The sequence below is a fragment of the Aphanomyces astaci genome (genome assembly GCF_000520075.1).
Source record: "Aphanomyces astaci strain APO3 unplaced genomic scaffold supercont1.31, whole genome shotgun sequence".
NCBI classification, from domain to species: Eukaryota; Oomycota; class Saprolegniomycetes; order Saprolegniales; family Verrucalvaceae; genus Aphanomyces; species Aphanomyces astaci.
The window spans coordinates 70,497-82,050 of record NW_009798294.1 but is presented as its reverse complement, the minus strand read 5'-3'; the positions used below and the strand labels follow the sequence as shown (position 1 = coordinate 82,050).

Genomic DNA, 11,554 nt, shown 5'->3' with positions numbered 1-11,554 from the left:
GCACTGGGTGTTGTTAAAACACTCGCTGGTACCGCGGCCACCCCAGGTCCATCACTAGCAACATTGGATGAACGCTGCCATTTCGGCTGGTCCTTGAGGATGTCCCAGCAATGAACCAATTTAAATGGTGTTTGCTTCTTGTTTCACTTTTGGGCTTTGAAATACTCATGCGCGTCGGCCATGTACTGCTCGGTGTTGTATCCAGAGCGAACGATCGATGTCGATAGTTTGACCGCCGACGCGAATGCAGCAACTTGTTTGTTGATTGTATCTCTCCCGTGAATGAATGTAGAGACCATCACCAGTTCTATAGTACAGTATTGCAAATGTTACCCTTGCATTCATATACCAGTAGCAAATTAGCTTATCATGCACTATACCTCTGTGTGCATTCAGGACTACTGTTGTAGGCTGCAGCTACTCGGGTGTAGAAATGACTTGCAGTTTGATCGTTTCCGACGATAGGATGAGGGAGGCACTCAGCCATGCGTGACACAGCTGCACCTGCTCATGTGGGGTGAAGTTCCGGGAGCGTTCCTTCATTGCTTTTTTGCTTGGAATGGGAAACAAAGCCACGAATCGATGGAGTCGTAGATGAATATGATTGGTCAGTTGAGTTACTGGAGTCCAGTACTCCAACAAAAATTCCAACAAATTTACTGGAATATTTGTTGGAGTAGTGGAGTCCAGTAACTTTTTTACTGGCTATTGGTACTGGTGCGAACGATTTTTTTGGAATTCCAGTAAATCGCCCAATAAAATTATTGGGACCTGAGAACTGCTGGTACCACACGGTGCAGATGCTCTTATGCAATTTTTCCCCTTAGGGTACCGGTGTACTGTAGTATGTGAGCACTTTATTTTGAAGTCAAATGACCGACAACACCGTGCGGCAAGCGAAAACGAGATGGGCGCGGCTTCGCTCTGCCATTCGAAAGCACGTCGAGAACTCAACCACAGACCCACACCCTCCGTCGGCGATGTCCATGTTCTCGTTCTATCCCGTGGCATCAACGCTCCTCTCCGACCGGCCGCCATTTCATCGCGACTACGAGTGGCGGCGGTACCCGCTGCCTCGTCCACCGCACCACCTGTCGCTACACGCCCGCAAAGAGCAATGCACCATATCTGTCCACGAACTTGCAGTGCAATCAGTGGACAACACAGGAAATATCCGCACGTGGCCATGCGAAGACCTGCTGTGGCGCGTTCTCATCGACAAGTTTCCCGACACTGCACCTCCCAGGCGCGTCCTCGAGCTTGGCGCTGGCATGTGTGGCGTCGCAGGCCTTGCGTTGGCATGTCAATTGCCCGCCACCTCAATCTCCCACGTCGTCGTGACCGATGGCAATGCTTCGTGTGTGGAGAACCTTCGACTCAATGTGGAAGCAAACATTGCGCAGGGCCACCTCCGGGCGCACTCGGTGACCGCGGAACTCCTGGCGTGGAGTCGAGCCATGCTGCCAGTAGCGGCGGACCCGTTCGACGTCGTGATTGCAAGCGACTGCTTGTTCTTCGAATCGTTTCACGTGGATTTGGTGCACACATTATGCCAAGTCACTCGACCGCGTACGGGTGTTATTTACCTCCTCCAGCCGTCCCGCGGTGGGTCACTGGAGCGATTCGTGGCGCTGGCACAAGAGCACTTTACTGTGGTCGTGGACATCGACTTTGACGCGGCTGTGATGGCCCAACATGCGCACTTCTTGCACGATCCTCAGTACATCCCGAGTTTGCACCAGCCCATTCTCGTCACGTTAACCTGGCCATCACCCTTGTAACACGAACTTTCCACACAAAACGACATGCATTTGTACCTGTTGTCTCGCTTGTGGGCGACATCTTTCGTCGACACTTAACATTACTGGCCATATAAAGTACGTCGAAGTAGTAGTTAGTACCCAACCATGTAGTACGACACTATATTTTTTCGGGGTTAAATTGGACAAATGCTGAAGTATTTGTAGCGTTGTGTCCGTGCAAATGGCCGTCGTCTTCCTTCGAAAGTGTCGGACATGATGCCGTCGACGTTGCTTGCGAACGAACGACAGAGTTGTTTTTGTTCGCTTAATTGTCAATTCGAGAAATAATCATTATATTTGTGTACAAAAACATACGTTACTACAGTAACATTAAATACAGCCTTGCAATTTGCTGGTTTCTGTATTTAATTGTCAATTAATTTTACAATAATTCTCCCCACCAAAAATCCTTATATTTTCTCAACGAAGTTTGGTATTATTAATACATATGAAAAAGACATCCATCATCTCACGTTAGGTCGCCTTGTTCTGGCCAATGCGAAGGATGGGCTTGCCGCAGATGCTGAACTGGTAGCCGGGCGCGAAGCGGTCCACGGGGTTCGTGCGCACGCCAAAGAGAGCCACAACACCGACGATGGTCGTGGCGACGATCCAGTGAATGTTTTGGATGTACGCTTCGACGAGCGGGATCTTATCGACCTTGTACAAGTGGTTGAAGTTGAAGGTGAAGCCGAGGCCGCCGCCGACGCCCGCGATGGACCACGCGGTCAAGATGAATCCGTGGAGCGCGCCAATGTTGTACGCGCCAAACATGTCGGTGAGGAAGGCGGGGATGGTGCCGAAGCCGCCGCCGTAGCAGAGCGTGAGCAGCCAGATCTCGAACCGGAACAGGTCGTAGTTCTTGTTGCGCATGATCGTGGGCAACGTGATGAGAATGACCATTTGCGTGACAAGGGTCGTGAAAAAGATGCACTTCCGCGCGAACGGCGGGTTCAAGTGAAAGAGGCGCACGAGCAGGTCGGACAACATGGGCACGAACAGACGACCGCAGCAGTTGAACGCGCCGTTGATCGAGACGACGGTCGCGCCTTCGTCGTCAGTCTGCCCGAATACCCCCGTGGCCATGGGTGCAAGGCGGGAGAGCACGACAAGCCCAAACACAATATTCCCGAACAACATGAAGTACATGAAGAAAAAGTCGGCCGAGAGGAGGCAGCTGATCATGCTCATGTTCTTGACGTTCTTGTACCCGTCCTGGTGCTTGGCGTGGGCTTCGTGGACGTCGCGGCCCCCGTCGTCGTTGACGGCTTCGTACTCGGTGATGTTGTCTTTGGTCACACCGGGCGATTGAATGCTTTTGATTTCCTTGCCATCAACTTGGTCGGCTTGTTCGATCAAGTGGTCGTCTTCGCCTTCGACGTGCACGACGCCGTGGATGTTGATGCCGCCGACGTTGAAGCCCGGGGGAGGCGTCCGCATGCACAGCGCGCAGAAGAACATGACCGACGACATGACGATGCCCAGAAACAAGAACGACCCGGGCAGCCCGAACGCTTTGATGGCCGGCAAGTACACTTTGCCCCACACGATGGAGCCAGCGCCAAAGCCACCGACGGCAAACCCCGCGGCGGTCCCGCGCATGTCGGGGAACCACTTTTGCAGCGCTGACACCGGGGAAATGTAGTTGATGCCGAGCCCAAACCCAGACACGAGGCCGTACCCAAGGTACACGCCGACCATGGATTCGTTGGCGAGCGAGATGGCGGCAATGATGTACCCGATGAGAAAGCACGACGACCCGAGGGACATGCCGGCGCGAGGGCCGTTGCGTTCGAGCCACGGACCGAGCAGGGCCGCCGTGGAGCCCAAGAGTCCGCATGCAATGTAGAACGTGTACACGGCGTTCCCGGCCGTGGCGTTCTTGTAAATGTACGTGTCGATGGGGGTGTTGTAGATAGACCACGAATACAGCGACCCGCAGCAGAATTGACACAAGAAGGACGCGACGAAGAGGTACCACCGGTTAAACTTGACCAGCTTGGACGTAAAGTACCGGTTGCCGAACCATGGCACGCAGAACAAGTACCTCTCGGCTTCGATCTGCTCGACAGTCTTCACGGGCGGATTGGACGTCCAGTGGCGGGCAAGGCATTGCACGATCGACGACATGCTGTTGATATCGACGGGGCAAATTCGAAACTGAGCGGTTCGAATCCATGCTCATGTCGTTTCGAGCGAGGAAATGGAAGGTGCACGTGGGCTTGAAGTTGGAGCTAAGACTTTTGTTTTTGAAATTGTATGCTTCTTTATATATGATATATGCCACGAGATGATGTTGAATGGAATAATCGGTAAAAATGATTGGTGGCTTGCATATGTTTTGAATTACTGGCCGCGGTGAAACAAGGGGTTGCCGTTTGGCAATTGGCTTGAACCAGCTGACCAGGTGGCCAGGGTTACTAGTAGTAGCTACTATTTCGTCACGAGACAGGGTTGCGAGGTGGCTTGCCCCACGCTACTTTTTTTGTTGCGCTGTTAAATGCCTGAACTTCGGGGGTATCATTATAACATCCCAAGCTTCAGACGTGGAACAGTCGTGTGTTCACTAGTACAAATGGAATGAAATATCAACACTTAGCTTCAACGATGGGGCATGATCACACTGACGACACAGCGAGGTTTGTTACTCAATCGCAGACAAATACCCAACTTCAAGGAACTTCCCCCACATTCCTTTGAAATTGGTAAGTTATCGAAGAAACCACTCTTCCATACTTTGCCCCTGCATTGTACTCCCCGCCAAACTGCGACCGCATAACTTTGGACTGCCAGGAACAACACGCCGGCTACGACCCCACGCGACCCCTCCAACAGCATATTGAATTGCCAGATGGATGCTTGCTGTACTAGTACATAGCAGTTGATGGACAGGCTACAGTATACTAAGTAGTACTGTAGTACTACGTTACAGGTACGGTAACGTTATTAATACTATTCAGACAACGAGGGAATTTAAGGCTCATCGAAGTTTTGAGTGTCACACACTTTTTTCAGCCAATCAGCAGCAAATCACGAAATACTTAAATTTCTATTGGTGAATTTTTATAATATGTTTCGAATTTCGAACTACGCTATCCAGTCATATCGTGAAATTTGCGCTACACACAGAACTTCGATGAGCCTTAAATTCCCTCGTTGTCTGTAATAGTAGTCGAATGTATAAATATTTCCGACTAAAAAAACGTTAATAAAATAATTGAACACGAGTTACTGTATTAATAGTAATATAACGTGACGATCCAAGTCCAGTACGTAATGGCGCAATCGGATGAGAATCTGGAACGCGAGGCCCACTCCTTGGAAATCGGCACGTTGCTGGCTTGTCTCGCTTGTGGTTTCGGCCAATGACAACCTCGACGGGTTTACCACGTGCGGCCCTATAAGGAACAAACAATGAATGCACCAACTAGTATGCTGGAGTGACAGCTGTAACCTCCTAATATTGTGGTGAAATGGACGCTCGAATACGAAACCCCACGTTCTAACTTACCACCCGTGAAGCGAGCTACATTACCGCGATGGCAAAGGCAACTTCGCCGCTTTTTACCTTATTAAAGTATATTGATTCCAATCCGAGTTATGACGCGGCCTACATTCAGCATCTCGCCGTCGCGGCCGGTATTACACCATGGAATACCCGTTTTGAAAGCTGAAAGTGGCGTTGACGGGGTCCACCGGCCCCCGCCTGTCGTCGCCTCTCATGGTTGAAAAGGCCGTTTTAAGGGAATTACGCACACTAGTAATACTAGACACCCGCACCAGATTGCACGCCATCTGGCGTGGGAGTATTGCACGTTGAAGTTGAAGTGCCTCTTGGACACAACAAAAATCCTCGATCGACAGGGCAAGCTAATCAATCTTCCATTCCCTCTCCAATATTACTCAAATTCCTTCTCCATGACCATCAAGCAAAGCAAATTGGTGCATCAACACATGGACTGCCCGCAGCACAAGGTGCAGACGCTCCACGAAGAGTTAGCCATCCATACCCGATCTCATCACAATCTCGAGAATAAGCATCGAGAATCTTGATGAAAAAACGAGCGAAGTAATCTCACCGACTGATCGTGGGCAGTTCTTGCGATGCTTGCAACGGCTCATCTGAATGTTCATGAGTTCTCCTGCATAATATACAGTTTGCACAGGAATGGAGTGTTCTGGATGCCATTGCCATTTGGACAAGCCATGAAGGTCATGCGTATGGCGTGTGCTATTGTTGCGGCGATGACGACCACCAAAATCGACGGGGCGTTGAGTAATTGCACAGATATCGATTACGCGCCGCTTGAGCTCCAAGCCCGAGGCTGCTCCACGGCATCTGGAACCAACTTCGAAGCAACCTCCATCAACCTCACGCAAGCCGTGTCCATGTGCCAGTTTGCAGTGTGCAAATCTCTGTTTTCCGACCTTGGAGCCCTTGATTGCACCGAAGCAGACATCCCAGTGAGTTTGGCAGCGACAATCTGCAACTCGTACGTGCCCCCCCCCGGAACCACGTCGTCGGCATCGTCGTCGGCACCGCCCCCTGGTCAGTCGAGCGCCATTCAGACGGGTCTTTGCATACATGTAGCTTTGGCAGCAATGATCATGCAGCTATGGGCATGGGTTAATGTATACTAGTACAAATTTAGTATATGAGGCCCACCACGATTACATCTTAGCTGGATATGCCAATTGGACTTCTATTACACTCGTTTGACAGAGGGTGAGGTGGACTAGGTTGTATGAAGAGCGAACGTCCCACAACCATGCGTAACTTGTTCAGAACATACTGGAGTATTTACTAGCAGTACAGTACAATCGCGTAAAGTGAGATTGATGGATCCGTAGTGTTGGTCAATTTGACAATAACAAGACTCATTCAAGAAAGTAGTGTCGATGCTCACTCCCCAAAGGCATTCGTACCCCCTTCCCCCGAATGTGTCAGTACGACAGCCAAACTCACGCTTGGTGCAGCTCGACTTGCCCTCAATATCGAACGTACGACTATGGATCCTCGTGATTGCGCATTGCACTGTGTTCACTGCAACGTTACAGGACTTCTTGTAACGCTGGACTTATAGCCATGATTAGGGTTGGACTGGTGTATGTACGCCGGAGTAACCGTCAAGGCCAACTGTACTTGCAGTTTCAATGGTACCGTGGCAGTTACACTTGCCCGTACGTCGCTGAAGCGATATATAATTGCAATCTCCATTTCAATCTTTCCTTCCAAAGGACGTTGGTTTACACTGGCATCTCATAGTTTCGTTGGCTAGGTCGATTCATGGTTGTGTCCTCTATGCCGCTTCGAGCACCGTACTGCCTTGCACCGATACAGAGTTCTTGACCACTACGCCCAGTGGTGTGGTGGCCTGCTCCACGGCCTCAGGCCAAGAGTAGGGATAACATCAAGACTCTGCAAGCCTTGCCGAGCTGTACCAATATTCCGCTTGCCAAGATTTCTTCACGGCTCTGAGCACTCTCAAGCGTATGAATGCGACCAGCAGTTCATTTCCCATCGCCACTGCTGGCGCGATCGTCGCCCCAGTGTCGTCGCGGCCACATCGGCCCAACGACCACCCCGGCAGCCGGAGTGTCAAGCGCTACGACTGTGCGAGTACTATAATACTTAGAAGTAGTAAGCAGTAATGGCTTGCTAATTTGCTCATTGGACAGAAAAGAATCCATGTATTGCTCATTCGCTACCCAGGTACAGTATTGGGCAGAAAGGCCGTAACAACACATTCAACATGCACAGGTGAGACCCGTTCGCCGGCTGTTGATCGACGCCTTCTATCTCACGTCTCCGCAGTCCGCATCCACGCAAAGCAGAGACGAATCGGCGACTGTGCTGCCAATGCGCTCTGCGAATGCATCACGTTCGCGCAGTCCAAGAAAGTCGACGCGAGAAACGCACAAGAGCAGGTCGTCCACGACGCCTTCCGAGTTGCCGCCACGAAAGTCGGAGCAGCTTGAAGTCCTGCGTACGTTCGATCCGCAATCCCTATGGAACAGAAGCATCAACGTTATGGCCAAGCAGATGGACCCGCCAGCCTTTGCCGAACGACGAAACCAAGTCGGCCACCGGTCTCTGACTGCTAGCCGCCGAGACCCTATGTGCCCCCACGCGGTTTACGTCAATCACGCGGCGCATTCACTCGCTGTAGGCCACCCCCCATATGTCGCCTACCTCGGGCGCGTGCGGTACCTCCATGTCGCTGGAGGTAATAGTATGTACGGTGGACGATTGCGATTCCCCCTGCTACCTGGTAGTACCTTGGCTGTCACATTGTATATAAATATTTAATCAACCTCTTTGCTATTGATGTGTGTCAACAATCTCGATTGTATGCGTATTCGTGGGAGGACGTGGGGAGCGCCCGAGCTCAACCTCGACCAACTTGTATGTCATGTCTGCGCGTTACATTTCGACCCCGAGATGTTTCAAATCTGTCGCAGCGCTAGGACGACTGCTCAGCGCATGCTGATAACAACCGACTGCCCTCAACGGTACTACGGTAGTTTTTAACAACCTCCCTAATGATATACTAGTACACGATATATACAGTATATGTAGTATTAATCCTTACATGACATGTAGATTCAGTCGAGAGTACTCATTCTCGTAGTACAATCTCATGTCCAGATTGACCATTTCTTTTGGCTCAGTTGGGACTTATAGATCACTTTAAAGCTGACCTAAGTAGGACAAGAACATACCGATGGTCGCTGGTTCAGTCCCAGGTTTCCTCAGGTCCTTGGCATCGACACCAGGAAGCCTGTTAGGGTCGAGTCAGAACCCTCCCCTTTCACTGATTCGACCATTGGACAGATTTCGGTAATCTGTGGAGAAAATGTCATCGTCACTCCAACGAGGTGTCACTCCAACGAGGTGGCCTCCAGATACTGTACACACATGTCCAGTCCTTGACTATGTTTCATAGAGCATTGCCGAAGCCGTGGAGGCAGAGATCGGTAGCGTAGTAGGGAAAATGGCGGCGAGGCTGCGAAATATTTCCATTTCCAGGGCCGTAAAGGCGAAATATTCCCTCCCTAGGGCCCTGCTCAAGAATTCTGCCCTACTTAGGGCTATTCTTTTTGGCCCCTAGGGATTCTCATCACCACCCATTGGTCAATCTGAATTATTTTTTCTGATTGGTTAAAAACATTTTCTATTTAAAAGGCGAAGTCGTTAATAGCCAATAAACTGTCTCGGCTTGGTTTTCATGCAATATTGTGTCCTCTAACAACTTCTCTCACGTTGTTTCAAGAAAGCAACGGCGACATCACCAACGTCCACGACCTGCGGCGGTTCCTGTTGTTACTACTTAAAGAAGAAATTCACATACAAAACATTGGCGCATTAGTTGAGGGAAGCATGGCAGAATCGACTAGTACGTAGTACAAGATTTGGCGATACATGCAAGTCAGAAGTGAAAGCGACTGGAATTCGACGAATTGTAGAGTTTCTACGTTTTATTTGCTTCGGACCCTGATGAAAAAAATGATGAGAATTGCCCTAAGTATGGTAGCCAATCAAGCATGACCCCTCCATAAGGGAAATTGTTTTTTTGCTGCCCTACCCCATATTAGGGAAAATAGGGCGCCTAGGGATTCCCTCCATTACGGCCGACGGATCTCTGCGTGGAGGTTGCAACCACGTCGCAGCCACGCCTACTAACGTTAGTAAACTGTTTTACCAGCGCCTGCCATTCGTGACGACCCACCGCGCCACGCAGCGGGTCACTCGCTTCATTGGGCTGGGGCAATTGGGGGTGTCGACCGACAAGGACAAGAAGTGATTCTATGCGCTCAACCTCGACGTACATCCCTATCGTTCCACATATATCGTCAAAAGGTTGGTTATCCGTATAAAAGCGAGCTTGTATACATAAGACTACAGTACAGTACTGTACCTATTCGGCCCATTTGAGTGGTCGGCCACATTACTACCGGTAACTTACTGTAAGTATTGCATAAGGGGGCCGACGGTGTCAGCATCAATCTTTGTCATTCCTTGACCAGACAATTCAGGCCTGCATGGGCCTACCGGTAGGGTATTCATACCGGTACAACGTCGTCATGCCTCGAAGGATGCTCATCCGGATCATCTGTCGTTGTGTGAAAGGTGCTCGTTCTTCCACATCAGCGACCTCATTTACAACCCGGCAACGGTGCCGCTGTGATTGTTTTCCGTCAAACGAACTTGATTGGCTCAAATGCCACCCAAATCCGTACTCGTTGCACACGGCCGAGTCCCATTGTTTGTGACAGAAAATCGACTAGCACTAGTGGTTGTCGCTTTGCTGTCACTTTGCCTTTCGCCTTCTCCAACATACAATAACCACCATGGTCCGCACATTCTTCTTGGCACTTGCCCTCCCCGCGATCGCGTCCGCCGCCGTGTGCACGGAAGCGGACTTCCTGCCCCTCGCCACCGGCATCATCGCTTGCTCGGCTGCCTCCGGCGTAACCCCCACCACCCTCCAAGGCTCGGCCACGCCTGCTGACATCGTCAAGATGTGCCAGTTCCCAGCCTGCCAAACTTTCTTCTCGTCATTCTCCTCCCTCAAGTGCACGGATGCCGCGGGGAACTCTGTCTCCCAGGCCGGCGCAGCGTGCAGCTTAGTGGGGAAGGCAGCTACCACCGCCCCTGCCACAACGGTGAAGAGCAGTGGCCTCGCCGTCACTGTCCTCTCCACCGGCGCTGTCATCGTCGCCGCGGCGGCCACGTTGGTGTAGATTCCCTTGAAAATGTATTGTATTGTCAAACGAGTACCAGATAGACGTTTTTCATGTCGGATTTGTCAACGGGGAGGATCAAGTAGAGTTCCCAAATAGTACCGGTAGCCGAACAAGATAAAACACGTTGTTCACGTATAAGGCCAAAGCACCCAGTAGTGCAAGATATATGAAATCGACGCAACGATTTGTCCCTCGTTTGTTGAGTTTCGGCACTAAGTATTGACGACACTCTTACTTTGTAAAGGTATAGTGGGACGACGTTTTGGTTGTGTTGTATATACGTAAAGTGGATTATCAAACCTGTGTACTTCACCTAGAATCCAGACTGAAACAACCCCATGATTATCAAACCCGTGAATGGATCCCCCCTGCTAGAAACCCCCCTCGTGCCGGAAATATGCAAGACACGTAGTACAATTCACAGTTTACGCGGCGGGGGAAAACGAGGGGGGGCGTACTATATGTATTTGAAGTGCCTGAGTGGCACATGAATAATAGTGTTCGTCGCCTGGCTCACACTAGAAATCGGCCCTTCTGCAATTACGAACGCCACCATATCTGAAGTCAAATCGTCCTGGAACTGCAGCCTTTGGAAGGTCAAAGGTTGGGCCTATCTCATTTAGGGAGTACGACCGAACAAAAAAGTCCAGGGAGATCGACTGATGAAGCTGACACTAACAGTAATGTTCGTATTAATAGTATTTATTATGCCTATTCATAAGTTAGTAGTATTTAGTACTTATGTAGTGTACTGTATACAGATGATACACCCTCTTCAGTTGACGACGGCCACAAAAATCCTCCTCGGGTAGTCATAAAAGATCCAGGCAATCTAATTATGGATTTGTTGACACAACATCGTACGTACGTACATTCACTCATGCGCGTCAAAAATGTCGTGGTCACGACCAGCCACCCGTGGAAACGAAATGGGTCACATCAAGACACGATCAAATCGTTGAATGGATATCATCCATCCAATTCACAGTAAATTACACTCGTGT

The 11,554-nt window shown here is 50.3% G+C and overlaps 5 protein-coding genes across 5 annotated transcripts; 4 read left to right on the top strand and 1 right to left on the bottom strand.

Moving 5' to 3' along the window:
- Positions 1 to 863: 863 nt before the first annotated feature.
- Positions 864 to 1,800, top strand: H257_10934 (hypothetical protein). Its single transcript, XM_009837699.1, has one exon. It carries the CDS (start codon positions 873 to 875, stop codon positions 1,779 to 1,781), a length of 909 nt encoding a protein of 302 aa, XP_009836001.1. The 5' UTR covers positions 864 to 872; the 3' UTR covers positions 1,782 to 1,800.
- A 354-nt stretch (positions 1,801 to 2,154) lies between these two features.
- On the bottom strand, positions 2,155 to 3,962 carry H257_10933 (hypothetical protein). Its single transcript, XM_009837698.1, has one exon. The coding sequence runs from the start codon at positions 3,930 to 3,932 to the stop codon at positions 2,277 to 2,279; it is 1,656 nt and encodes a 551-aa protein (XP_009836000.1). The 5' UTR covers positions 3,933 to 3,962; the 3' UTR covers positions 2,155 to 2,276.
- Positions 3,963 to 5,690: 1,728 nt separating this feature from the next.
- H257_10932 (hypothetical protein) lies at positions 5,691 to 6,472 on the top strand. Its single transcript, XM_009837697.1, has one exon. The coding sequence runs from the start codon at positions 5,907 to 5,909 to the stop codon at positions 6,441 to 6,443; it is 537 nt and encodes a 178-aa protein (XP_009835999.1). The 5' UTR covers positions 5,691 to 5,906; the 3' UTR covers positions 6,444 to 6,472.
- A 1,361-nt stretch (positions 6,473 to 7,833) lies between these two features.
- H257_10931 (hypothetical protein) lies at positions 7,834 to 9,607 on the top strand (the record flags this gene model as incomplete). Its single annotated transcript, XM_009837696.1, has 2 exons — positions 7,834 to 8,029; positions 9,408 to 9,607. 2 exons carry the CDS (start codon positions 7,834 to 7,836, stop codon positions 9,605 to 9,607), a joined length of 396 nt encoding a protein of 131 aa, XP_009835998.1.
- A 453-nt stretch (positions 9,608 to 10,060) lies between these two features.
- Positions 10,061 to 10,712, top strand: H257_10930 (hypothetical protein). Its single transcript, XM_009837695.1, has one exon. It carries the CDS (start codon positions 10,155 to 10,157, stop codon positions 10,545 to 10,547), a length of 393 nt encoding a protein of 130 aa, XP_009835997.1. The 5' UTR covers positions 10,061 to 10,154; the 3' UTR covers positions 10,548 to 10,712.
- The last annotated feature ends 842 nt before the right edge of the window (positions 10,713 to 11,554 follow it).